Source organism: Falco cherrug, chromosome 7 (genome assembly GCF_023634085.1).
Source record: "Falco cherrug isolate bFalChe1 chromosome 7, bFalChe1.pri, whole genome shotgun sequence".
Taxonomy (NCBI): Eukaryota; Metazoa; Chordata; class Aves; order Falconiformes; family Falconidae; genus Falco; species Falco cherrug.
In genome coordinates, this window is record NC_073703.1 from 5621896 (window position 1) to 5649687 (window position 27792).

General features: G+C 40.8%; 2 protein-coding genes and 1 non-coding gene across 10 annotated transcripts; 2 read left to right on the top strand and 1 right to left on the bottom strand.

Annotated features, from left to right (window-relative positions):
* On the top strand, positions 1-9593 carry TIPIN (TIMELESS interacting protein). Of its 8 annotated transcripts, XR_008733124.1 has the most exons (9): positions 4-572; positions 960-1119; positions 2350-2437; positions 3270-3345; positions 4434-4556; positions 5122-5185; positions 6839-7051; positions 7428-7724; positions 9229-9593. XR_008733124.1 is itself a non-coding variant. In XM_055715889.1 (8 exons), the coding sequence occupies exons 2-8, from the start codon at positions 987-989 to the stop codon at positions 7580-7582; spliced, it is 843 nt and encodes a 280-aa protein (XP_055571864.1). In that variant the 5' UTR covers positions 1-311; positions 960-986; the 3' UTR covers positions 7583-8064. The 8 variants fall into 8 exon arrangements, 7 of the variants coding, with proteins under 7 accessions (XP_055571864.1, XP_027656031.1, XP_027656030.1 ...); XM_055715889.1 differs by lacking the exon at positions 9229-9593 and having other exon boundaries at positions 1-311; positions 5122-5176; positions 7428-8064; XM_027800230.2 differs by lacking the exon at positions 9229-9593 and having other exon boundaries at positions 3-311; positions 7428-8064.
* On the top strand, positions 6097-6233 carry LOC114014905 (small Cajal body-specific RNA 14). Its single transcript, XR_003558608.1, has one exon. It is a non-coding gene; the product is annotated as a small Cajal body-specific RNA 14 (non-coding RNA).
* DIS3L (DIS3 like exosome 3'-5' exoribonuclease) lies at positions 8949-27435 on the bottom strand. The gene is made up of 17 exons (XM_055715888.1): positions 27252-27435; positions 24477-24630; positions 23540-23668; positions 22751-22886; positions 21570-21746; positions 20120-20198; positions 18981-19160; positions 17817-17986; positions 16888-17049; positions 15956-16203; positions 15038-15130; positions 12969-13502; positions 11986-12140; positions 11701-11879; positions 11210-11355; positions 9551-9725; positions 8949-9474 (listed from the first exon to the last, which is right to left on the bottom strand). Exons 1-17 carry the CDS (start codon positions 27379-27381, stop codon positions 9169-9171), a joined length of 3153 nt encoding a protein of 1050 aa, XP_055571863.1. The 5' UTR covers positions 27382-27435; the 3' UTR covers positions 8949-9168.
* Between the last annotated feature and the right edge of the window lie 357 nt (positions 27436-27792).

A 27792-nucleotide genomic window follows, 5' to 3' on the forward strand; every position in this document is an offset into this window, starting at 1 on the left:
GCGGGGCGGGGCGCGCCGGGCGCCGGGGCTCGGCGGGGCGGGAAGCGCGGGAGCGTGAGGCAGCGGCGGCGGCGCGGAGCCGCGTCCCGAGAAGGCGGGCGGGAAGCCCCGCTCCCCCCCGTCCCGCCGGTGCGAGGGGACAGCTCCCCCCTCAGTGCGCAGCGCGCCGCCGGGCTGCTCTGGCCGTGTGCGGGGAGCGGGGCCTTCGTGGCGCCCGGCGGGTGCTGGGGCGGGCCCTGGAGACGCCAGCCGCCTGCCTCAGTGCCCTCCTTCGGCTCCCTCAGCCTCCGTGAGGGGTTCGCAGCCCGCAGGTAGGGAGCTCACCTGCGAAGGTCGGTGTAAGACGGACAGACGCGTTGTCTTCTTGTTACTAGAACTGTCTGAGAAACAACTTTCCCTTAAGGAAAAAAAAAAACCAAACAAAAAAAGGTGTTCCTGACGCCTTGGGAACGCAGCCGTGGCGAGACTGGGCCGTCCTAAACCCGGTTGTGCAGATGTGGTAAAGCCGGGAATTGGATTTGTGTAAGGAGCCGGGAAAGGGGAATCCTCCAGCGTTCTGCGTTCCTACGTGGGTAAGCTGTAAATCAGAGAAATTACCACCCACCTCTGCCCCGTAGTTTTTGATTACCAAGGATGTGAGTGGCAAACAGCTGTCTTGATAAGTGCTGGGGTTAAACATCCGTTTCTTTTGTTTTATTCCTGTGACCCGTACCTGCCACTCCCAAGTGACTTTGAGGAGTTTAAACATGACAAACCCTTATTTTATTCGGCCTCCTGAGGCTGGATCGTGTCATCCCTCTGTATGGTATCAACTCTTTAATTTCTGTGATGCTATTTGTTCTGGTTGGCAATTTTTTTCTGGTAAAGCTGTGGACATACTGTATACAGCCGATGCCTGTGCTTCTGCAGCAGCTTTTTCTTCTCACTAGTCTTCTGAATGCTTTTGGTATTTCTGGCAGGAGGGGATAAAAAGCTTATCTGCGGCAATGATAGATCCTTTAGAGAACAACTTGTTTGAACTTCCTGATTATGAGAATACAGAAGATGAAACGTTCCCGCCTCTTCCACCTCCTGCCTCTCCAGGAAGAGATGATGCTGAATGGGCTCAAGCTAATGGAGGTGAACACTTGTGACCCCTACAGATCCCATTTTGCAGTATAGACAGTGAAGTGCTGTGAAATCAGTCCTGTTGGTGTTACCCTTCACTACTGGAGTTTACTGCATAAAGATAGTCTTGTGTAGATAAGAAAGCAATCTGTAGAATTTAAATTGTTATTGATTCTACATTTCCAAGCTTGTGGGAGAAGTTTATTTTTGTAGATTCCATGCAAATGTGTACACAAATGAATCTTTATAAAATTCAAGCTCTTCGGACCAAATGCTGCTAAAGATAATTATACAGTGGTGATCTATAGTTACCCTTTATGACTTGGATTTTGGAAAAGGTAAGTGTTGAAGGTAGTATTCCACGGGTATGTTGATAGATTTTGTGGAGTGTGTGACCTAGGAAAAATCCAAGATTCTTCAGGACAGTAAAACTCAGAAATATTTGTATTTGGAAAGATCTCACTCTATACTGAACAAGCTAACAGGAAGTATAAAGATTTTCTTTTAACTATTGTTTACTTCTACTCATATTTGCCTGTACTGTTAGATGTATGTTTTCCTTGATCCCTGCTCTGCCTGTTCACTAGAAAATAGGAATTTGAATAGATTTAATTCCTTGATATTTAATTCCTGATGTTTGAACAAAAAGTACACCAAGAAATCACTATGATACCTAGCTGCTAGCTCTGAGATGAGTGGTGCCTTGTCTTTTGCAGTCAAATAAAATATATGCGTGATAATCAAAAAGTACATGGACTTTGGTTCTTAAAAGACGCGCTAATTGTGGTCACACATCACCTCTTTCTGTTTCTTGAAGGCGATGCTGGTGGTTTAGGTCTGTCTTTCAGATCTCTTGGTGGAAATTTTGGGACCTATCATTATGTTTATTGATAATCTGAGTTTCTTAACTTTTAGAAGCATCATCTACTCTCGGTACATATCTCATCAGAGATATAATATAAAAGTTCTAAAATTAGGAAACGTCCCTTTCAACGAACCTACTTTGCTACAAAAGTTGAGTCGTCAGTATTACTATTTTGAAGAGATGGTGTATTTCTAACCTGTCTTGTGGGAGGAGCAAGGTGAAATAGGCAGGCGTTTGTTTGGACTACTGTACCTGCAATGGAATACTTGTGATGCTGTCTTTGATAGCGTAGAAATTTAAAATTTGCATGATGCAATTGTAGTTGATATCGATTGATTTTATACTTAAAGTATGTTATTTTTCTTTATTGGAACCAGATGGAAACCAGCAGTCACAAACAAAGGATTCTGCTGTAGCTACACGGAAAGCAGTCAAAAGGCCAATGCCTAAACTAGATGCCCAGAGGTAATTTTTTACAGAGTATTTCTTTCCTTGATGAATTTGGTATACGGCTGTGGAGAACAATTAAAGTTACTGTGATCCCTGTATGGTCATGGCCAAGTCAAAGATCAGGAGTTTTGGAGATAAAAGTGCCTTTTGCGTGCTGTATCTCAGCCTTTTTATTCCTTGCCTACCTGTATAATGCTGTAACTGGTCAAACTTTCTTGAGTCTCCTTGGGACTTTGTTAACAGATATTTATTATTTATGCATAGGACTCTTCCACCGATGTTTTTAATTTTGCTTCAGATATAGTACGGTAGATTTCTTTCTTTAATTAAGGTCTGCTTCAAAATAAAAACTCAATATAATTGTGATTGTGGGGCACTACCTAAAATAGACTTACACCTGACTTACATACAAACTAGATAAACTGTATAAAGGATTTTAATAGTTTCTTTGCTGTTATCAGTAAAACTGGTGTGAAGTTCTTTATAAGTAATGGAAAGAGTCTGAACTTTCGGTTTCTTCCATTTTAAATAGTCTGATGAAGTTAGTGATACCACAGCGATACCAGAGGGTCATGTGTCTAACTAGTTTTACTTGGCCATTATAGACACTAGAACTGACCATGCAGTTTAAAAGTCCTGGTTCTTGCAGCAGTCCTTATCCTATTTTGTGCATTTTAGTAATGACTTCTAATTCTGTAGATCTTTCAAGGAGAGCTCTGTTCAGAGGAATGTGAGGTATTTTTGTTGGCGCGCTGGTTCTTTTTTGTTTGTTTGTGAGGGTTTTGTTGGTTTTGTTAGAGTGAGAAAGTATGAGTTTTAAATACCTTCCCCCATTTCCTATTACCAGGTTAATTTCGGAAAGGGGACTTCCAGCCCTAAGACACGTGTTCGACAATGTAAAGTTCAAGGGTAAAGGGCATGAGGTAAGACATAATGAGCTTTTGTTTTGTTTCCTGGGAGGTCAATCTAGATTTTGTAGATTGCTGCCCATCTGATATGGGGAAAATTGATGTTACGCACTGGGTAGCCAGCTTTCTAGCAGTGTTTGAATGTACTCTGATGTGGTTTGTAGTTGCAAATTTAAAAAATCAAACATACATGAATGTTTTAACAAAATCTATGTTTTGGTCTTAAAACTGTTTTCGTCTACTCCGAAACTAGAATATCACATGTGTGACTCTTTGTATTGTTCATAGAAAGAGGTTTCTGAAGTTGGAGCAGGCTGGTAAGACTGTCTGCTATGTCAGGAATGCCTTTACCATCTCACTTCGTGGTCTGTTTCCTCTCAGTGAAAATACTTGGCTGTTGTGACACCTCTATCCCAAAGCTTTTAATATTTAAAAAAAAAGTGTGAAATACCACTTAAGCAAAGAGGAAGCAGTATTTTCTCTACAAACTGTCTATGTCTTGGATACACGTATCTTAAAAGATACATTTTAAAGAAAAATAAAAACCTTCTTTTTCTTTAAATATCATCAGACTATTGGCGCACTTGCAAGGATGCCTGTGCATCACTGGTTTACAGAGAACAGTCATGGTATAAATTTTCTCTTTACAACTGGAGGCACAAAGAGACTAGGCAATACTGCAGATCTGACCAAGAATCTTTATTAAATAAGATTTTTTAGATGTACGTTTTTCTGTATGTTCTAAACATTTAAATAAATGCCAGCTGTGGCCCTATGGGGGCCACATTTTTATTATTTTTTTTTCAGTCTGGGTTCAGACCTAGGTTGCTTAAGGGTAACTTGAGAAGCCTGTCAGATACTTTACAGTATATGTAAATGCAGCTCCTGAACCTGAATTGCTGTTTTTCTTATAGCTTGAAATTGCACCTACAGACTTGGCTGTGGGAAGAAAGATTACCCATGCATTCATATTACTTAAATTTTCAAGAGACTTTCAAGCTGCAGATGTTTAATATTTTTAGAAATGTTACTGTCCCGTTTCCCTCGGCAGTCTACTGACTTAGTCAGCTTTTACTAGCTGGATGTCTTCCTTTATGCTCTAGGCAGAGGACCTGAAAACACTCATACGACACATGGAACACTGGGCTCATAGACTGTTTCCAAAATTGCGGTTTGAGGATTTTATTGACAGAGTAGAGTCTTTGGGAAACAAAAAGGAAGTTCAGGTATGTTTTGCTCTGTCAGTTTCTCTTCATGTAGTATGTGAATATCCATGAATAGTCTAAAAGGTAGATTTAGGAGAGCAATTACACACCAAAAGAGGCCTTTAAGTTATGCATACTGCTAAGGAGTATTATGTTATTCAAATTAATTTATCTCTTTTTAAAAATGGCTCTTTTCAATATTTAAGTTTACATTTAGCTATAACCTTAGTACTTCAGAGAATTGGCTTCAGCTTTTTCAGGACATCTTCAACCAAAGTAATTTGCTTAAGAGTGCTTGAACTTGTTGGATTTAGGGGGGTGGGTTGGTTGGTTGTTAATGTTTGAACCTCAGAAAGAAGACTTAGGACAAATGCTGCTTCATCTGGCTAGATGGTAGGTGAAGAACTAGGCATATGATCCACAGCTTTAAAAGTTGTGGGTCAAACAGACATGTAGTGAAAGGAATATTTTTTTTCAGAGTAATAAAGTGTAAAAAGAAATTTGGAGTAGTGTTAAAAACATATCTGTAACAAAATCTTTTGTGCAACACTGCTGAAGTATCAGTGCTTTAACCTCTCATTTGCAGACCTGCCTAAAGCGAATTAGACTTGATCTTCCTATTTTACATGAAGACTTTGCAGGTAACGAAGGTATGCTCATTGTGCTGTTTGTTGAGTAGTTCAGTGCTTAAAATTACTTTACTTTCCCTCCTACTGACCAGAAATGAATGAATCATGGTATGTTTTTGTAATGTAGAAGAAATTCTTGAGTGGTTCTCTATTTTAAAACCAAGCTTCTGTGAGACTTCCAATAACAAAACTGAGCTGGTTCTTGTATTAAAATGCTATATATAAATATAAAATAAATAAATGAATTCGTGTGGTGTACTGAAAGGAAATGGAAAGTGGGTATTATTACCAGCATTGTTAGAAATATGCTTCAAAAAAACTGCTAAACCCACAATTATTAAGTGAACATACTGGTTTGTATTGTACTCATATGAGCATGCTGTCTGAAGATTTCTTGGATCTTGTTAATGCAGAAATCAAAGACTCGTGGTACTGTTTATACTACAAGCTGTTGCTGTGCAGTCAGGCTGTAGTGCCTTTTACAGAGAAAGCAGTTATTAATGCTTGTGGGCACCCTTGTGTCTGTTTGTCAGTCTTGGCATATAGCAGCTATTGAGCATTTCTTCTTCCAATATAAAAATGCAGCCACTTAACAAGTAGGTAATTTAACAGTCTCTTGCAATCAGATTATAGTTTTTAGACTAGAAGGAAATAGTTTTTTTAAATTTAAAAAGAGCAGAGTTCATCTGGTACTTTGAAAGAAACTTTATTAGCAGAAATGAATTTCAGTTGTTCCTAAGATCCTTTGTAGGTGTTCACACTTCCACTGTGAGTCTCTCTTGGAAAATTATCTACCCGTTGTCCAGTTTGTTTTCATGTGAACCTCAGCCTCCAGACAAGCCAGTGCCTGGGGAAGGTCTTCTGGTGGATGAGTTAACAGATGGTGAAGCCTTGCCTCACCTGTGGGACCACCTTTGGGCAGTCAGTGAGATGTGGCTGCCTTCACTGTTGGCTGCATTTGCGAGCGATGGAATGCAGCCGTAAGCAGCCACAAACAGTAAAGCAAATGGTTCCTGCCGACAGTGTCTGTAGAGCTATCAGATTTTTCTGTGCGATGGTTCCATACACTTGTATTTAAATGCGGTTCTGATCTGTTCCTGAACTATGGTAGCGAGAGTACTGCTACAACTGGTCAGTCTTCAGTTGAAAAACTTGTCTTGCAGTTTTGAAATAAAAACTCAAGCTAGAATATTGTATTAAAAACCAAATCCTTGTTGTCACCTAACTTCTGTATTCACAGGCTTAAAGCGGTGGCAGAGGCACAAGCATGCTTGGCCTTAGGTACTCTTTCAGAGTGCTCTGCTTCTCTGTTGGTGGGTGAAGTTTGAATAATGGAGTTGGACAGCCTCTGTTTTGCATGTGTTATGTGGCAAATGAGTTAATATTCCATAACAGTAGCACACTGAATTCAAAACTGACTATTCGGTGTCAATGTTTGAACCTCTGTCTGATTCTGGTAACTAGTCCTGTGGCTTCCCAACAGACAGTGTCCTGTTGATAGGGGTGGGAAGAAAATTATCTGCCCTTTCGGTAAGGTTTGCCTGAATTGACTGCTTTTCACCATCAGGCACAGCTCATGATTGCTAACGTAGTAGACAGAGCTATGCCTCTCCTAAACCAAGGCTTTTATGGTTGTATGTGTGAGATCTCCCACAAGTGTTTGTTTCTAACCAGGTGGTGGAGGGGAGAGCAATGGGCTGGACACGGCCATTGAAGATGAACCTTCCTGCCCTGGAAATGCAGAACAACAACTCGCTTCTCTGTCTGGTACAACTCTTACGGAAGAGCACCAGCAGCGAATGATGAAGAACAGGCAGCTGGCCTTGGAGCGTAGGCGAGCAAAGATGCAGTGTAACAGCCACTCGCAACACAATGGTAATCAACTAGGTAACTTCGGTGTGTAACTTAAGTGGTAATGTTTTAAGGTCAGTAGCCTGGGAAGCTCATACAACTGAGCTGCTGAGTGAATTTAATGGAAATGGTAGTGATTGCTTTTCTAGTAAGTAGCAAAATGTGTAACTGAAACTTAAACTGTTACTGTAGTTGGACAACTCCAAAGCCAAGTCAGAACTGCTCTCCCTACTTAGTTGTCATGCCCAGTTGTGACAGCTTGGTCTCTGAAATGAAACTCAGCTTGCTGGGCATCTCTGGGGCTGGCTTTCCCGCAGACTGATTCTGGTGGTAGAAGCTGCGGTTAAAGACACAGAAACAATGTTTTCTCATGGTAGGAAATTGATTTTTGTTTTGTTTGGGTTTTTTTCAGCAGAGCTCTCCACTAGTTACTTGGCAGAGGAGATTAATACCCCAGGGGCTCAGGATCCTGCTGACTTTATTGAAGACATGGAAGGTACCACAGCTGAGGGTGCGGTTACAGATGCTGAAGATGAAGAGTTGGAATATGCCACTGAAGAGCAGTAACTGTTCCCCATACTTTGGGCCACTTTCTTGACCAGAAGACTTTGAAGTATTATCATTATATTGAAATGTAGCTGGCTCTTTGCATTCTGACTCCGGAAGTCTTCACTGTGACTTCTGTATTGCACAGAGCTTCAAACTGCAGGTGAGCAGCTCTGTACACTGGGAAGCAGAACAAGGCTCTTCATCTGCATTGGAGACATCTTTTCCACCTCCTGCAGTGTTCTTCAGGAAACGTTAATGAGTTTTTTGACCTACTTTGAATTTTGTTTACAGTTGATTTCAGACTGAATTAGCTGGGATGTTGACAGGTGCTGTTTCTATTAAAGTTGTATTGTTTAGGGGGGGTTTAATAGAGGGTATATATAATAGCAGGTGGTGTTATGTCTGAGCAGATGTCCTGGATTTTTTAACTTGCTTATCAAGTACCTGCATCTTTTTCCTATAAAATGGAAGCTATTAAATTTCAAAAGTCAAACGTGAAATTCTTGTACGGAGCTGTTACAGCTACAGGCCCTGCAGCCTTCCCCAGCCCTTGTGCCCGTCAGACATCTCCCCGGGGACGGGCACAGCCCCTGATACAAACATGCTTTGGCTTTGACCACATGGGTTATCTCCTTGGGCTGATAGTGCTCTCTGCTTTGAGGCTGTTATCCTCCTCTTACAGCCTTGCTTCTCTTGCACACACTCAAGCTTTTTTTCCCTTTTGTGGAATGAACAGTCACTGTGGTAATGGTAAAGCCCTGCGCCACGAGCACAAGGCAGACTGCTGTGCAGAACAGAACCTACATTTCTAGAAACTTAATTAAGACAAGAGCAGCACTTGGATGAAGTAAGTTTGTCACGGGTGTTATTTTATGCTAGATATTTTGCCTGTGTATACAAGTATCTTAAGGGTGAGTGCTAAGAGGATAGGGCCGGGCTCTTTTCAGTGGTGCCCAGAGGCAGGACAAGGGGCAGTGGGCACAAACTGCCTCCCCCGGGGGTTCCACCTGAGTGTGAGGGAAAAATTTTTTACCTTGAGGGAGACTGAGCCCTGGGACAGGCTGCCCAGAGGCTGTGCGGTCTCCTCCTCTGGAGCCATTCCAAACCTGCCCGGCCGTGACCCAGTGCAGCCTGCTGTAGGGAGCCTGCGGCAGCCCGGGCCAGGGCGCTTCCAGCCACCATGATGCTGTGATACGCAGCTGGGGGATTTCAATAAACAAAATGCTGTGTTCTGGTTAGTATGAAGGAAACTGCTTTTTATATCATTGTAGCTATGTGTGCAAGGTTGCCGACAGCTGTTGGAAATCCTTAGGTAACTTAATTTTTGGACAACACGGGAAAGTCATTTTTGGAATGATAAGTTAAAAGAATTCATGACACAGTCTTTAGCCTGGAAGTTGAGATTTATCATGTATAAAATCTTTCAAAACTCATATATGTTCATCACAGTCAGATAAAAATAATTCTTATTTAAAATAGACATTTAATTTCTTATTAAAAGGACTTGAATCTTTTAAATAATGCTTTTAAAAAAAAAACCCCAACTTCATGATACAAAGTGAATAGGAGCAGAACATGAACAAGCAGATGTGCTAGGTTATAGTTCAAGTTCTGATGTCAGCTGAAACATCTAATAGTGCCAAATCCCTGATCTCCTCCAGCAGCTGGTACAGGCTTGCCCCCTTGGTCTGGCAGTACTCCTGATAGTCTTCGTCAATTGCTTCAACCCTTGCTGCCTCTTGCGCACGCTGGGCTTCGGCAGACTGACTGACTTCTTTTACTAAGTCAGACTTCACCACGTGAAAATTCTGGGAAACCTCTGCATCTGGAGTCTGGTATGGTGTGTTCCTGATTATTTCCAGCTTGATCGTGTCAGCATGGCAGCGGGAAGTCTGCACAAGTATTTTCACCTTAAAAGCAACATAAAAAATAATTTTATTTCTGATAGCGCTATTTCCTTTTACTTCCCTCAGATTAAATACTCACTGTAATATGATCAAAAAGGCTTAATGTAACTGATTCTCCAGTAGTTGTAGTGGAAGTAATTTTGTTCTGAAAACGATGGAGTGATCCAGGCTTCCACTCACAGCTCCTATCACCTTGACAGGAGATGACTAAGCCTTCTTTGTTTTTCATATATGCAGCACCTTTGATTCCATATCTACAAAAGAGCAGGTGAGTACACAGAAACTGTTTTAATGATTTTTACCGTTACCAGTTCTTTTACTTTTGAAACCAACAGATGGCTACCTACGATTATATAAAAGCAACATCAGGGGGTAAACACTGTAGCCTGATAATCTTGCTTCAGGGTCGGTGATGCGCATTGTCAAAGCAAGCCCCAGAGCATGAAGATATTGACTGAAGTGTTTTGAAAGCAGCGAAATAAAATATAGTCAGTGATCCATGATCTTGTGTGTTGGGTGGAGCCTGGAATGCCCTGATAACAGAAGAGAAGCAGCATTACAGGTTCTTCCAGACAGCACGGTGAGGAAAGAGTTCTCTGCTGAAATTACTTGAAGACCAGCAGCATGGCTGCAGTGGGTTGTCTGTAAGGAAGCCTCTCCTGGTTAGGTTCTGGCTCTTTGGCTGTGCAGCCAGCCAAGCCATCTGGAGTGCTGCAGGTGACAGGCCTACATCGAGCTGGTTTATATCCAAGCTCAGTCTGGGGCCAGGATCGAGCAGCCCCTGGCGGTATTCATGGAAGCTGAGGGTATTCGTGTAATGGTTTCCTTTACCTAACACCGCTCTAGAATGGTTTTTAGTTCGCTTCTGGGTTTGTTTTTTTAAAGGAGAGATCTTGTGCCTTATTTCTCATACCTGTTAGCCAGCCAGGCAGACAGTGTTGCTACAGTAACGCACACACACAAAGATCATTAAGTAATCCAAACTGTGCAGAGCCAGCAAGGGAAAGGCCAGGTAGTTCTCTTCCCCCAAGGCTGGGGAGCTGGCCAAGGCTTAGGAAGGCAGCACTCTCCAGTTCTGTGGTGCCGAGTGCCTTCTTATATCACTCACTAGTCATTTTTATAACATAAACAGTGCACTTTACAGATTTAAAAGCTCAGAAATTAATAGGTAATGTTAGCATCACACAAAGAGTTGCTTTCTACGACAGAGGCTGAGCTGAGGTAGAGGCACTTCTGGGAGCCCAACTACCATAAACAGCACCATGTAAACATTTCTTCTGTTTCCCTGCTGCCTGCAAGGAGTAGCTGTTGAAAAGGTGCTCCCAGCTGCATAACCTGCAGTCTGTACAGAAGGGAAAGAGTGCTGAAGAATGCATGGCTTTGTGATTTGGAAAATCACTTTCTATTGTGTTTCTTTTTTTAAAAAAGGGAGAAAAAAATATTCCAGTCCTTGTTCTGCCTTAGCAGCTGCTTTGGCAGAATACGGCCTTTGCCCTTTTAATGTTTTGAGATACATACTGTGCAGCATAGTCTTACCATTTCCTCATAGAAACTTTTCTTCAGAGTCAAAGCACAGAAAAGCACTGCTTATGATTTACAACAAAAATCTAAAATGCAGTCATCTGTCAACACCAGACCACGCTGCAAACACTTCTTTTCTCAAGGACTGGTGATGTCCTGACAGCATTCTAGTAACACTTCTTATTTTTAAGCTCAGTTCAAGCTCCAATGAACTCACCTTGGTACAAAAACAAGGACACCGTTTGTTCGAATTGAGTAAATAACACCATCTGCTATGCAGCGCTCATCTGTTTCCGGGGTTTTGTCTTTGAAGTACATGCACTGGAAGAGTTCAGTGGACTGTTTCTGAGCACGCTGGGCTGCCTGCAAGCACCCGCCACAAAAAGGAGACAAAAAAATTCTGAATAAATATTTCAACGAGCTTGTTTGGCTTCAATTTCCATAGTTTCTTTTTCCCATTACTTCCTTATCTGTGCCCTAGAAAAATTTTACCTAAAAGGAAATCCTACAGGTAGCACACGTGAAATATGAAGTCACATTTACTACCACCCTCAGAAGAAAACTGACATTTAAGTAAAAAAACCCCAAAGCATTACAAATAAAAATGAAGCGATGCTATGTCATTGTAGAACCCAAAAGGTCAGGACTGCTATCCCATCCACTGGGCAGCATACAAATGTACGGAGACACACTCGATGACCATCTTACCCGGTTTCTGTTATTAATGTGTCTGCACAGCTCCTCAAGATCCTTATTACTGAATATATTACTCTTCACATCTCCTTTAGTTTCCTTCAGAGTTGCTGCTATCAAGAGTCTGTGGACAACCATATCAGCATATCTTCTAATTGGAGAAGTAAAATGAGTGTACTTCTCTAAGGCAAGTCCTACAAATAAAAAAGCAGTGATAAGGAATCAAAGCAATGAACTGCCTCCCCCCAGCAGTTCAGCAATAATAACGGGAACAGCATAAAAAATGAAGTGACGAGATACCATAATGATGAAACTCTTCCTCAGAACAAGAGCCGGTTGAGAAGTACAACGCGTTAGACATTGCCTGAGTGGCCATAGATCGCAACAGCTGATTTACAACTGGATCCAACGGGTCATTTGCTTTATCCAGAGACTCGGCCAATGTTTTGTTAGACCTGTCAAAAAAAAGTGTTAATTCTGAAGATTATGCCATCTTTGATCAGAATAGCTTATAGGTAAAAATAGCATACAAAACCATGTAAAAATTGATTAATAGGTATTAATGGAAAAATATGAGTGACAAGCAGAATGATGTTAAAACTTTTACCACAGTTTACTAACAGCTCTGCTCTAGAAAAATGTTTACAACCCCTCCAGTTTTCACCAACAGACCTGTCTCCTGCAACCTGGAGAAGGAAGGACAGGCACAGAGCCCCATTCCATGCAGCACAAACCAGACGGTGAGCTGCTCCAAAACCTGTTCTATGGGGAGAAGGTGACATCCAAGTAAACAGAGCCACTACTGATGCCTCTCACGCTCTGATGTCCAGAAATGATGCCTCCCAATGTGATGAAGCTCATAGCCTTCTATCATCTTGAAAAATTAATTCTGAATTGAGTCATTTAAAATTACTATATTGCACAGAATTAACTTGATTTAAACAAGTACTGTATTACGCTGCTATTACAGGAAATACGGTGCAAACAAGGCTATTGCAGAGCTTAACCGCTCACAGTGACTGAACAAATTATTTTTGGGTATGTCTGAAATTATCCAGATACTGCCATTTTCAGAACAGCTGGCAGCGTGCAGGCAGCACCTCCTGCTTAGATGATCATCTCCTGCTCACAGGAAGGTTAAGGTAGCGGGTATTTTTAAGAATTGCTATGCAGCATCTATGAACATTGATACTCAGAACTGTAATGATTTGTAATGATAAGATACCTCAATAGTTAATTGCTTAACTTGAATTAAGTGCTTAAGATAAATAATAAAAAGATACCGTGTGTCCATTGAGAAACCTTTGGCACTGGCACATTCTCGAAGTTCAGTGAAATATTCCTGCCGTGGTGGGGGGTGTTGACGCAATAGAGCTTGGTGAGGAAAATTTTCTGAAATCTTTTTTGCCACCCAGTGGTTGGCAAGAATCATACATTCCGCTACAGTCTCATGCACCTCCAGCGGCTGCTTAGGGATGAGATCGTGGATATTATGTTTATCATCCAGTTGCACTCGGATTTCTACCCCTTCCAGTTCCAGAGCACCACAGCTGTTCCGCTTAGCTCTAACGTGTCGGGCTATATCGGTGAGTTTTGATATTGCCCAAACCAGTTCAGCCACCCTGGTCTGTCTTGTTCTTTCATCCAAGTTTCTCAGCTCTGGGATATCACCAACAACACTAGTGTCTCCATCTAATAATCCCTGTGCTGCTTCATAAACTAGCTTGTACGCAGATCGAATGATGGTTTTGTTGTAGCAGACACTCAGAATTTCGTATGATTCTTTTTCTAGCTCCCACAAGACACTTACAGCATACCTGAAAGATAAGATCACAATTCTATAAATAGTTCTAGTTGACTTAAACTAGCATTTCAAGCACATCCAACTGTTACACATTTACAAGTTCAATTATGGGGGTTTTTTTTACAGGAAACATCTTTTTCTTCATGAAACAAACCAGCGCTCAGCAATGCCACTAATTAATGCACTTCCCTCTCTCTCTCATGTATCATAACTTAAATGAGGACCAGCTACATCAGCAGCATTTTCAATCCATCTGTTGAAGCAGAGTACCCCTAAGATATAAGGCCACATCTATTTTAAAGCACAGCTACACTGCAGCAGTTATTTTTCTTCATTTTTATTTTCAGTCTGATGCATTCACAATGAGTATCTGCACCCTGCATATCTTCATGCCAGCCAGCCAACTAACCCTGTAAATTGTAATAAAACAGGCTAACAGCATGTTTGAGGAATAGGACAATAGTGAAAAAAGCAACCATTCATATGGGTACATGCCCTCCAGACCAACACCCATGTCAAAAAACAAATGAAACACAAAGATGCCTTCACCTTTAGGCTGCTGTTTAAAAATAATGCGAATTGCTAAGGGTATAGGTAAACATTATGGGAGAATGAGACAGTCATTGTATAATACTGTATTTCTGCTTTTTGTGACTCCTTACTACTTCGCTTACAAATAGTAACAAATAATTCAAAGAACAAGTGCACCTAACTGCAAAGAGCAGTTACTATGGAATAGGTTAACACTAATGTTAACATTTTTGGGCACCCACAAAGTGTTCACAATGGGTGGGAAACTCACCCTCCACACACAATTCCCCCTCCCCCAGCCAAATCAGTTTCTCATACAGTGACACGACTGCTAAGGACAGCCTAAAAGCAGCACTGGGAATCTGCAACTGGGGCAGAATTGGGGAAGACTCACCCTCACTCTCTCTTTTGTAGCAGCATGGTGAGAATATAAAACTGATCATAGAATTACAGAGGTGGATATTCAGTATTTAGAGTTAACTCCCCCTGAAAAAAATGTCTACATAAAAAAAATAATTTGTGGTGCTCTCTGGAAACCTCAACAGGGCTAATGTAGGTATGAAACCTTGCTTTTGCATCAGAATTAATCTGTCAGTAGTTAATTTAATCCAAGAAAAGATTTAACATTGATGAAAGGTAAATATTACAAGAGTTCTTCTAATGGGGCGATGTGCCCACAACTAATGATTTCAGGAATGCATTTATCTTGTTTAAAAAAAAGGTCCATGCCTCAATCTTCTCAGTGATCTCATTGTTTGAATCTTGCATGCACTACCTCTACGTTCAGCTGGACTGTCCTGCTCAAACGAAATGCTTCGGCAGGGTAAAGCATTACAAAGTGTTCACCCTACCTAACTATCGTAGATTGAAAAGTATTTTTTAGTGTACGCTGTTCTTTCAGTTGAGGATTTAGTAATAACGCAGAAACGTCCAACCAACTGATAAACACAGAGACTGGCAGTGATAATGAAATTACTTCTAAAAATCTCCTTCCTCAGAAATATTATAAAATCTTACCTATCAACTCCACTAAGAAGAGAGCATATGTCAGCACTCAAGACAGAGGGCAGCATGTCATAACGACGATCCGCTAAATAGTAAGTTGTTGCCCTGAGGAATAAAATACATTTACTATTGTTTTCACAAGGACTCATTGGTGCGTATCTCCCAAGCACTTTGGGGTATAAGCATAGCTTCACCAAAACAAGACACAGCATGATTTTAAAAGGTTATTCTTACAGAACAAACACATGTGCAATACCAAAGTCAACTTATTAAGGCCAGAACTGGGGCTGTACAAAACAGGCTCAACTAAGAAGAGATCATTTAATGGCTATACCTAACGTCTCTGCTCTACAGTTTACATTTCTTTGCATCTACAAAGAATACATTTCATAAAGTGATTCAGCAGTTTAAGTTCAAAGCAATGGCAATGAAAGTAAAAAAGGAATGCACTATCTGGCATATTAAAACACAAGGCTGAATATTACAACATAAGCCTGCCAACTACCTCTAGAATTGAATTCATGTAAGACTTAATTCCATTTTGTGGGTGTTCTGTGTGAAGATTCACCCCCCTTGGAATGCAAACACGTGGTTTGTAAATACTTCAAATCTCAAATGTTGAAGTAGACTATAAAGCAAACAGTAGTGATTAGTGAAAGATAAACCTAAACTGTAACTCTGTGGAAAAGAGCAATTTCATAGCAAAACAGCAAAGCAGTAGGTCAGATAGCAGTTTCTTCCCCAGCAGGCCTATTTTATCCAAATAAATGCAGAATACCATTAGTTACACATTAGTTTTAATATGCTGTTTTCATGACGTGAAAGAAGAAATAATGTTTCCTTCCTTCCAATATTTCTCAATGTTTCCTTAAGGCAGCATCACGAACTTCTAAGCTAAATACATTTTCTAATTTTTAGAAAATAATTTACCTTGCTCTGGCCTCAACATCAGTGTAAGAATTTGCTGCCACAAAATGGGTTACATCTGCAATGTGGACACCTAACTCCAGATTCCCATTAGGCAGAGTTCTAAGGGAGAGTGCATCATCCACATCCTCGCAGCCTTTTGGGTCAATGCTGAATATCAAGTGTGTATCTCTCAAGTCAAGACGTTTTTTTTCCTCCTCAGGATTCACCTTCCATGGATTCTTTGAAGAACTCACTGGCATTTCACTCATCTGTATAAAAAGATGATTGATGACTATCTTCTCTACAAAAACAAGCCAGCCAACAAATTAATTTAGCTTTTCTTTTTCTACACTTTTAATTGTTTTGCATGCTTTTTCATCCCTGACAAATTCTTCTTTCCTTCCATTTTCCACGTCAGTCTATTACATGTACTTTACGGAAAGTACAAAACAGAATTGAGAAGAATGCTACAATATTGTGGTGATATTGCAGCTCTGGCAAACATAACCACTGCATGCTGGGTTTTTTTACATTCTTTCTCTTTCAATTAATTGTAAGTATAATCAAAGTAAGTTATCTATGAGAGCTGGTTGCTCTCCTGGTTGAAGACAAAAGGATTTAAGACAATGATTTCAGTAGGACCAGGCCTTTAGGATCAGTCACATAAACACATATTGAAGACAGCAATATCTTAAAAGTCAACCTCAAATTACAATTAAGAATTGTCATCTCATAGCGAACAGATTATCTTAAAATCACTCTTGATTTGAAAATTTGTAGTACCATAGAACCACTGATCCAAAAGTAATTTCAGAAAAATTATCTATAAATAGTTTTCAGCTTTCAAAAACCTGTTGGCAACTAAGGCATTCAGCTCTAAGAGGGTCCCCCTCTTTGAGAAACAAGACCCTGGAAATCAACAGAAGAGAATGTATCTAATCACAAAGACTAACCTGCATTTCTGAGAAAGGGGCAACACAAATGCTGTTCTCCACCAGAATAGCTGCAATTTCTCCCTCAAGATCTCCAATTCTTCCTAGCACTCTCACAAAGTGTCCATTTGGATATACGGAAGTTGACTCCCAAGAATCAATACGCACGACAACTCTATAATCCTGCAGCAAAACAATTGTTAGAACAGCAATCTGTTCCTGACAAGCAATCAGGGGAAAAAAAATGCTATCCAGAGTCTAGCAACTCTAAAACCTCTATAGAAAGGAAAAAGAAACCCACACAATGAGAAGCATAGAGGCAAATACTGAGAATTACATTTCTTTCCTGTCCAAGACACACTTGAGGTCATTACATGGAGAATCTCTATCTTAAAGTATAAAGAATGAAAGCAAAACCAAGAGGTACACAATTATTCTTATACCAGAAAAGACACAATTGGAATTTACTTCTTGGCCATGAAGAAGTACTTAACACTACAAGGTAAAAGCAGACAGGAATGAACAAACTTCTCTCTACAGCAATGGCAGGTTAATCATCGTAATACATTATCAACTTGTTGAAAAGCTCTCCCTACTGCTTTCATGAAAGTTATGTATAGTCACAGCTCCAATAAAGCCACAAGAGCTATTACAATTTACACCCCCAATATGACCTTTAATTTATCAGAAAAAAAACAAAGCAAGTAGTATATAAATGCTCAGGGTACCTGGACTGTGGCCCAAACTCAGAACTCAAGGAAGCTTTAGTACCTGAAGCTGACGTGGTTTTCACCAGAATTGAACATGTTCCTTCAAGGCAGAAATTGAACTATTCTCAGAGACTTAACTTTATTAATAGTTTTACCCATGTTTTTGCCAAGGAAATCATTAGAGCATATACACCCACACAATTTTGTAGGAACACAGGATAGAGAAAGACTTCAAATTACCTGTAATGCTTCAGCCTGCTGGGTACTGATCCGAATTTTGGGAATTCGGTAGTCCCAAGGTGTAACAAGGATTTTCTGAGCATTTCTGCCCTGGGACTGGGTCTCTTCTTTAGAGGGGAAAGTGACCACATAGTCCCTCCAGTTCTTCTGAAGGATTCCAACAACTTTACCTTTTAATAGGGGACATTGTTGGCTGTACATTAAAGAGTTAAACAGGAACATGAAAGCAAGTATGTGGGAGGTACAGAAGATTCATTGCTTTGTAATATGAACTAATGTGTCCACAAATCTGTACTACACTTGCTAACAACATATGGTATTGCAGACAACAATACAATAAATTATCATTGGCACAGCTAGAATTTAATGAGCTTTTATTTATGCAGACTAACTCACTGTATAGATTTCAACTGACACAGTACATAAAGTATTCAGAGAGATTCCCACCACGACTGAAACGTGGCCAATTCTAGTAAAAATTACAGAACATTCTTAACAGCAAAAATCAAGATCAAATAGCATTTTCTTGCAGGAAGAGAATTAACCTCCTAAAACTTTTAACTCTGACCTCAGCAAACTTTGAAGATGTAGCTATACTTGCAGAGTAATATTTTCAAGTCAGGCTCTAAGTTTCCATGGTACACAGGCATGTCACATTTTAACGGGAGTTCGATACTTCACCTAACAAAATTTTTTTTTCATCTTGAACATTATTTATCATCAAGGAGTTAAAAGGATGCTGTTATCTTTCTGTGTAATCAACAATGACAGTTGAGGATTCGAGCACACCCTCTGGTAAATTAGTCTGTATTAGAATGTTAGTTCGTCTCTTGAAGAGCTGTGAAGAGTGACAGCATGCATTTGGGTAGCAAAGTATTCCAAACTCAGTATTTCTGGAAGAGAACTACAATAATTCAGCTATTTCTGAGAATGAATTTGAAGGAAAACAAAGGGGTGGGTCACATATAGAAAGAATTTAGTGGCCTTCTTGTTGGGATATGTTAGAACGCTTTCATTTGGGATAACCACTTCAAATTTACTAAGGTGCAAAAAATGTGACAATCACAGAAATCAAGGGGACTATGTAATAAAGAGTGCAACACAGCTTGGACCAAGGAAGTGAGGTAATCTTAACAAAGCATTTCATCATGCTATCTACTTTACCTGTGGGCATAGGGTCACCAGTGGTGTCTGCAGGTGCTTTATCCTCACTCTCATTTTCACAAAGGGCAACAGTCCTTCCTTTCCATTCATGCAAAGGCAGTAACTCAACAGCTACCACATCACCATGGATTGCACGGTTTCGAGCTCTGGCCTCATAAATAAGGATGTCACTTTGGAGTTCTAGATTTAAAATAAAAAGAAACAGAACTATAAATTGTTAATTCTTCCACTCTTGGCAGCGTTCTGCTGAAATAACAGAAAATGACATTTGCAATGTATTTTTTTTTAAAAAGGACTATTGGCAAGTAATTAATATTTCAAGAAAATTAACCCCCCCTTTTTTTTAAAAGGAGATATTACACAATTCTGTAAGCCAACTCTTGGATGAAAAGCAGCATAGGCTGGCTGAGTTCATTGTTTTTAAGCAGCAACTTTAAAAACACACAACATAGTTAAAATTGTGGAAACCACTGCCACAGGATTCTGAAGAGGGTCCAGAATAAAGCAAGTTTTTAAAAAACTATTAGTAAATCAAACACTGGTTGACTGCAGGGCCTGTCATGGGAACATTTGAAAGTACTTATTACTGAAAGCTGAACTAAGTACTGCACAAAATACTTGCACAAAGATCATGGGCTGTTCCCTCAAAGGTATTTATTACTAACTCATACCAGAAAGACAGTACTGGTGTTCCAATCTGCTCCAAAAGGCATTTTTCCTATTATGTTCACAATGACCAACTTCCTAATCCTGCCAACATCTATGCAAACACTTATTTCAGTCAAATGAGTGGTCACCTGAAGGCAGAACAAAGCACAGGGATAATAAATTTGCATCAGTATTCAACCTCCAAAAAGATCTAGGGAAACCTGTTAGCAGGACAGGAGTCCAAAACACAGCCGAAGGTACTAAGAAAGATGAAGCAGGACATAAAGGGTATTGCTTTCTCAAGAGGCCCACCCTCTGGGTTATCTTCAGCCTCCTTTCTGGCCCACGACAATAACTCAAGCACTGCAGTATCTTAGCTTTCATCTTGTTTAGTAACCGGACAGCTACATATGTATGGCTGCACAGCTTCATGTAAAAAGCACAGACTGTGTCAAAAAGGCATTGAGTACATCCTCTCATTGTCTTTTCACCTGTTTCTTTGCTGCCAAATCCCTGAAGTCGAACAAAAGCTTCCAGTTGTGCTCTATGCTTATTGACATTCAGTGTACCCTAAAAGAAAATAACAAACCAATAAACAGAATGAAACAGTCACACCTCTAAACTGCCAACTTCAAAATATAAAATGTTGGGGGTTACGATTATTTTTACATAAAATAGTAGTCATTATTGATAAGTGGGGTATTTTGAACACAACTGTTCTCTCTATAGGGGGAAAAGATACGATGCAGAACTTCCAAGTACTTGCTTCTGGAAAAGAAAAGGAAATTCTTTTAAATGCTCAATTTAATTGTGAGATGGTAAAGATCCTTTCATTCAAAGCATAGGCAGTGTAAGATTACTTTTGCTGCCTGCCTTAATATAGAATCTGGAGTTACTCCTACAAGAAAACCCTCATTATTTTTGTTCATATTCTGTTCTTGCCTCGCTGCTGAAATTGTCAAGAAAGAAGGAAATTACTACCCTAATTCTTTAAAGTATTTTTAAGACAAGGACACTTGTCCACCAACAATCCATAGTACAATGGATCTGTAGCTGGTACAGTTCTGTGGTTTGGATTTAGCATGAGAATAATGTCGAGAACACACAGATGTTTCAGTTTTTGCTAAGCAGTGCTTACTCGAAATCAAGGACTTTTCAAGTTTCCCATGCTCTGCCAGTGAGCAGGTGCACAAGAAGCTGGGAGGGAGCAGAGCCAGGACAGCTGACTAGAACTAGCCAAAGGGATATTCCATACCATAAAATGTCATGCTCAGTATATAAACTGTGGGGAGTTGGCCAGGGGCTGCTGATCACTGCTGGAGGACCGGCTGGACACAGGTCAGTGGGTGGTGAGTATTGTGCATCACTTGTTTGGTTTTTTCCTCTTGAATTTTATTCCTCTCTCCCACTCTCCTCTTCATTACAATTATAATTCTTTTCAGTTATTAAACTGTTCTTATCTCAGCTCATGGGTTATACCTTTTCCTGATTCTCCTCCCCATCCCACTAGGGCAGGAGGGGGAGTGAGTGAGTGGCAGCGTGGTACTTACTTGTTGGCTGGAGTTAAACCATGACACTGACCGAGAGATCTCTGTACAGTATTATTTATATTTAAGAATGAGATCTAGCTGCTAGTTTCTCAATTTAGAGGTGTATCACATATCAACCTGAGGAAAAATCCATAGCAAATTTAATATTCTAAATTACTAATTATGATTTTAACTTCTCCAAGACAAAAAAGAATCCATGTGTTCACAAGATGAAGTAGGGGAAATACGGAGAATCCTAATGCCTTCCATCCTCTTACTCCTGTTTTTTTTATTTTCTTTCCTCTCCCCACTATAGCAATACTTCTTCAGGTAACCAGTCTAATTCGGGCAACTAAAGAGACCAAGCACAAGACTGCACTGTTCTCTGTATGCTCTCTATATAGCAAATGACCTGTATGTATCTTCCAGATTTGATTCCAGCTTCCAATATTTCCACAGGTAAGTGCTCAGGATATTCTTTCCCATTGTTTTCTTGGCTTTCACTCTCCCGTTCACGCCGAGCTTGAAGTATAGAGTCAAAGAGCTCATGGGCAGCCTTTAAGTCAGGCCAAAAGTTATCCAAGTAATTCTGTGTGCACATACATAAACAAACATGAAATATTTAGAGATCTGTTCTTTGAATAATGCATTTGGAAAGCCCATAATGGACAAGAGCTGTCTCAAACGCTAACTCAACTAGCACTTCCAAGTGGTAATGGTGTGTTTGCTCTAAACACCACAGATTTGTTCCAGGTTCAACCTAACTCATTTGCTAAGTACAACAAAGGAGGCATGACTGTTAAGACAGCATCCTAGACTAGAGATTCAAAAACTTTTTCTACCAATATACCCAATTCAGGCCACATACTTCTTGCAAAGTGCCATAACAGAAAAATCAAACTGGCAACCCACTATTATGTTTACACTTCTTACATGACTTTTTATGCTACATTTGCTCCACTTCCCATTGTCTCATAGCAGTTAAAAAACTCAAGCATCATCATTTAATATAGCTTTAAGGTAAATCTGTTTGGTCCTGTTTTTACTTAATGTCTTTTCCCAGCTAAACATAAACATGCCATCCATATAACCTACTGAATACAAGCAGTATCAGAGATCAACAACTAAATGCAGAATGAATTATCTTCTCATGCACCACTGTATCCTAAGTAGTCAAGGCTAAAGTAAACTGGCAGAATAACGCTGATGGATATTTATGCTACAGCTGTTTATGGACTGCTTGCACTAAAGATTTAGACAGCTGGCTGAGGTAACTGATCATTGTTCACCAATGCCAAATTCTTTAAAAACAAGGAAAACAACGAGAAGGGCTCCTAAGACAGATGAACTCTAGCTTTAAAGCTGCCATTTTTCTTTTCAGTTCTCTGGTTCGCTCACTGCCACCATTTTTTATGACATTCCCATGACTGACATCTTTGCTTTCTTTGATAAATGAAGACATGAGTTACCATCATAGTTTTCTTAAACATAAAGTCTGAAATGATCCGCACCATACATTGGGCTTTAATGTACTTGCTTCATCCATTTGATATAGCATAAAGGAAACCACCTTCTACTTTTCTGGCATGTTACCTTGAAGGAAATCACAAACACTCCTTCTGTTTCATTTCCATACTGCCTGATAGCATCTTCATCTTCTGTAACCATAACAACTGGCATCTGACCCAAGCAGTGATTATAGTACCAGACTGCTGCATTGTAAATACTCCTAGAAAAGCAAAGTTTGAAATAAGGTTTCCGATATATCTCATTTGCTACTTGCAAGACATTTGCCAGCTTTGTGTGAACAAGATTTTGGTTTAACACGTATACTCTTGAGATATATACACCAAGCTATATAAACCTTATATCTGCAAAAATTTTTATGCGCAGTACATAAGCACCAAGAGACCAGAGGAAAATGAAATGTTTCCTCTCCAATATATCTGCTTGTGCCCTAACTGCAATGTAACATACTGTTCCTCTGAGGGAAAGTTTGTAAAAAGCAAGCTGGCACTGCCAAGACTCCAATGCTATGGTGTTTACAGGCTATCAGATATTACATCTAACAGTCCAGTAAGGTTCACGTGATATATTTATTATGCTAAAGCATCCTTTAAAATGGCTGCGCACCTTGAAAATGATCCAGCATTTTTTAATTCAATTGCATTGAATTAAGTACATTTTTGTCTATGTTTCTAAGAAAACAATGTTGACACTTTCTTAATCACAAATGGACAATCTAGACTTTCAGTTATTGCCAACTGTTCCGGAGCTAAGCAGAGCAAGAGTGTGAACTCTTATGTACACAATACATGCTAATATTCCTAAATACATTATCACAATGTTGTCCAGTGTAGTGCTACATAAGTTAAAACAAACCTGGTCTGCCATTTCTCCATGGATTCTCCCTTCTCTCTTGGCAAGTAAGAATGCTGGTGGAACTCATTAGCAAACACAATACAGTCATGACGGGCATCCTTTACTAGATTTCGTAACTTGTTGTACAGTCTGTAATATGAAAAAGGTAAATATTGTCTTGTGCTTTCTTTTGCTAATGTTATTTTAACTCCAGATGAAAATACAGCTGAAAAACTCAAGGAAAGGTATTGTCACGCACAAAGAAATTATCTCATTGAATTACATCACTGGTGACAAAACCTAAAACATCATCTGTAAGTGAGCTTTTCATGATTTCCATTATCAATGCTTCTGACTTTTAAACATTTGTTATTCAATGAGCCCCACAAAACACTGTAAGTATTTAGGAACTTATTTTGTCACTGCTGGGACAAGAGCTATTTCTTCAAAGGCATTTGTGTTTTAGAAATGTAGGAAGACTTTGGTAACACTCTTAGAGGCTATGGCAATACATCGGTTAATGTCTGGTAAGGTAAATACTACATAACAGTATTAATTGCTCCCCATAGACAAGTGCTCAGTCTTTAATACAGCAAACCAAAACCATGTCACAATCTGGTTGTGGCACATGATCCATTGCTACTGCAAAGTGTCCTCAATTCCTATCATAAGCTATCTGACTAGTTAATAATGCTACAGGTTTAATATTGTTCCTATCAAGCAAAAACTATGACACATTGATGTCCATGGACCATAAAGGATTACAGCTCTTTCCCTTCTGTAAAAGTATATTATAAAGACACTTGAAAGACCCAAAACCAAATTAAGCACAGTATATTTGCTGACTTTGGGTTACTGACACTTGCTGACTTTGGGTTACTGTGCTTAAACATACACTTCACAAGCTAGTATCTTTTTTTCAATCTGATTTTAAAATAAGATATAATAGGATAAGTACCTGCGTCCTTTTTGATGTTGCACAGCTTGACATGCTGTCTGCATGAAAATAGTACCCTTCAGCTCTGGAAACTCGAGAATCTCAAGGTAATCTTGAACAACCTTGCAGTCGGGGACAACATAATGTGTAACATCATCTGATAACAATTTGCCATCTAAAAAATAATCCAGAATTTAAATGTTTAAACTTTCAGTGGCAATACTGGTTTCTTAAAAATACTTTCAGATGTCAGGAAATTAGAGTTGTGTAATCTCAACAGTATACATACCTCTTTTCTGAATGAACAAAACTATGACTACTGTGGTACAAGCTCTAAAATTTATGAGATAACCCTTTTGCATCCACTGATGCCAAAATTTAGTGCAAATTCTATCCAAATGAGTGAAAAAGATCCACTTGCTTTATGAAAAGGACGGAACTTAAAGAGTGCAGGTAGCAGTCTTTTTTCTGTACTTCCATACGAAGAAAGACAATGTATACCTGCCACAGAAAATCTTTTCATGGCATTTTCAAAGGGTATAGAATTATGGATACTTCTGTTACACTGCTTCCACAGATATCTCTATTAAACACTATCCATTTATAGCAGGCTCTTTTTATGTATCTTTACAAAAAAGAATACAGATAAGGGTGTATGTGGAGAAAAGCAACGCTACTGCAAAGAGATGTTATTGAATCTAAACTATTAACCATCATTATTTATTTCCTCTAAAGAGATTCCATCCCTTAGGAACACACCATCAAAATACCACGAACAACCATCACAGATGACATCTTAAAATGTACCTAAAACCTGACGAGTTTAATTGCTTTAGATGTTTCAAAGATTACCCAATGAACTTTTGGGCGGGAGGGGATCTGTATTTTCTCTCACTGCCTATTCATCCCTTATGACTTTATAAACACTGAACTGCTGAACTTACCGCAGTGCAGGCAAATTATATATAATAAAAGTATATAGATTTTGACAAGTTATGTTATTTTCACGTATTTCTCAGAAGCTGATGCAGGACAATCTGTCTATTAACTGTGATCACTAGAAGTGTGAATCCAGTAGGCAGAACTCTGCATACAGTAATATGGCTACATCTCACACTGAAGGCATATAATGGATGATGGCAGAATGCATACAAGAAAGGTAATATTTATCAATAATTCAGAAGAGCATTAAAAGTGAAATGTCACTTGAAGATTTATGTAATCTGCCCATATTAAGCTATCCTTGCCTAACCTATACATCTAGATCAGAATAACTTCTAAGTAGGCACAGCACACTACAAGTATCTGTAGATGTGATTTATGCAGGCAGTCTCTCACAGTGCATGAAATAAGTTTGCTCAGCACACTGTGTAGAGTCAGGAATGAAAACAAATGTTCACCTCACTTCTGAGTTACCTAGAATAATTACAAAGGGACATATCCTGACACTTGCCTGCAGCACAATTTACATTTAAGTCCAGAAGAGGGGAAGTTAGGCATGGCAAGAGAGGCAAGACTTTTTTTCTGGTATGTGCCTGTAACTTATCCTTAAGGAATTAATAACTAAATGCAATACATTGGGGAGCAGTAACTATCACTGGCCCTGACATCCTGGATAGCAGTAATATACTGCACTACCTTCTGCTCGCAATTACCATGGGCACCTAATTCAAAAGTGACAACATCTATGTCAATCACAGTTCAGAAGAAGGAAAAAAACCCCAAAACTATAGAGTTGAAATTCTCCACCTTTTCTTTTAGGTAAGCAGTTAAGCAAACAATTTGGTCGATTCAAATAGGCTGGATATTATGTTATTTGCCAGTTTCCTGCATCAAATAAATTGTGTTATTTAACAAAACCAAAAAAAACAACCCCTTAAATATCAGCCAAAGGTCACATGATGATCTATGATGCACATAATAGCACCACGGTATGTAAAAACAACAACAAATCTAGACATCACAGGGACTGGCAGTCTTCCCGTGTCTGAAATGACCGGATATAACACAGGCAATTACATTTAATTACTTAACAGAAATCACTGCTGATGCAGAGTTAGTCGCTTCAAGATAACGGCTTGGCCCCACTGCAGTACTTAACAGGTATGTACAGCATTTAATTAATGGTATAAACCACCACCCTGAAAAAACTAATACATTTTTTAAAGATCTTTGTAAAACAGGGAAGTGTGAAACTTGCATAATCCTTTAGCCTTTTATCACTGTCTGTAAACTGCTCACAGTTAAATCCTGTAACAATCAACTTCTCAATTCCTTTTTCTCTTAATGCCTGGTTTATTTCCGACAGGTTTTGCTTTGAAAGGGTACTTTTGCTATAGCCTTGCTTTGGTACCGTCTGTTTTTTCCACGACTTTTACGCCGCTCTTCCGCACCGGTGGTGGCCGGCCCGGGAGGGCCATGGGGGGCCTAGGGCAGACCCCAGCACCCCGCAGCCCACCCCGGCCCCCTCCCGCCGTTCTCTCTCTTTTTATTCATGGCTCGTCCCGCTCGCTGCCCCCCCTGAGCTGCTCCCCGCGCCCGCACCGGGGTCCTGCCAGCTCCAGTCAGGCCTCCGCGTCCCGGCCCTCCCCGCCTGTCATGACCTCAGCCCAGGGATCGCCCTCTGCACCCAGCTTTGGCCTACGGAACCTGAGGCACAACGGCCCCCCCTCCCGGGGCAAGCTGCCCACAGCTGCAGCTCGCCCCCGGCGCGACCGTGGGTCTGGCGCCCCGGATCCCCCCCCGCCTTTCCTCACAGGAGCCCCGACCCCAGCCTCCCGCCGCCGGCCCCCTCACCGCGAGGACAGGCGGCCGGGCACAAGGCGCTGCGGCACGGCACGTCGGGGCGCAGGTAGTGCTCCCGCACGACGCGCACCGAGCGGCCCTGCTGGCCCCGCAGCTGCAGCACTTTCTCCGTGCGGAGCATTGAGATGGCGGGAAGCGGCAGCCCCTCGGCCAGGCCCGCCGCTCCCAGAGCGCTTGCGCATGGTGCGCGGGGCGGTGCAACCGTACGAGGCAGAGACTCGGTGGAGGGGCGGGAAACGAGCGGGCTGGCGGTGCTGGGGCGTGTTGGGCTGAGGCGAGGGAAGCCTGAGGGGAGGCGGGCACTTGCTGGGGGGACCGGGGCTGCGGCGGAGGGGAGGCGGGAACTTGCTAGGGGCAGACGGGCACTCGCTGAGGGAACCGGGACGGCAGTGGAGGGGAGGCGGGCACTTGCTGAGGGAACCGGGGCGGGAGCAGCAGGCGGGTGGGAACTTGCTGAGGGAACCGGGGCTGCAGCGGAGGGGAGGTGGGCACATGCTGAGGGAACCGGGGCGGCAGCGGAGGGGAGGCGGGC

Bases quoted from the DNA above. Each gene is read 5' to 3' on its own strand.
- TIPIN (XM_027800230.2), top strand. From the start codon at position 987: ATGATAGATCCTTTAGAGAACAACTTGTTTGAACTTCCTGATTATGAG. The intron at 1,120-2,349 runs GTGAACACTTGT...TATTGGAACCAG, and splicing joins ATGGGCTCAAGCTAATGGAG to ATGGAAACCAGCAGTCACAA. The intron at 5,186-6,838 runs GTATGCTCATTG...GTTTCTAACCAG, and splicing joins AGACTTTGCAGGTAACGAAG to GTGGTGGAGGGGAGAGCAAT.
- DIS3L (XM_055715888.1), bottom strand. From the start codon at position 27,381: ATGCTCCGCACGGAGAAAGTGCTGCAGCTGCGGGGCCAGCAGGGCCGC. The intron at 24,631-27,251 runs GTGAGGGGGCCG...ATTATTTTTTAG, and splicing joins CCCGGCCGCCTGTCCTCGCG to ATGGCAAATTGTTATCAGAT. The intron at 9,475-9,550 runs GTGAGTATTTAA...GTTGCTTTTAAG, and splicing joins GCCTTTTTGATCATATTACA to GTGAAAATACTTGTGCAGAC.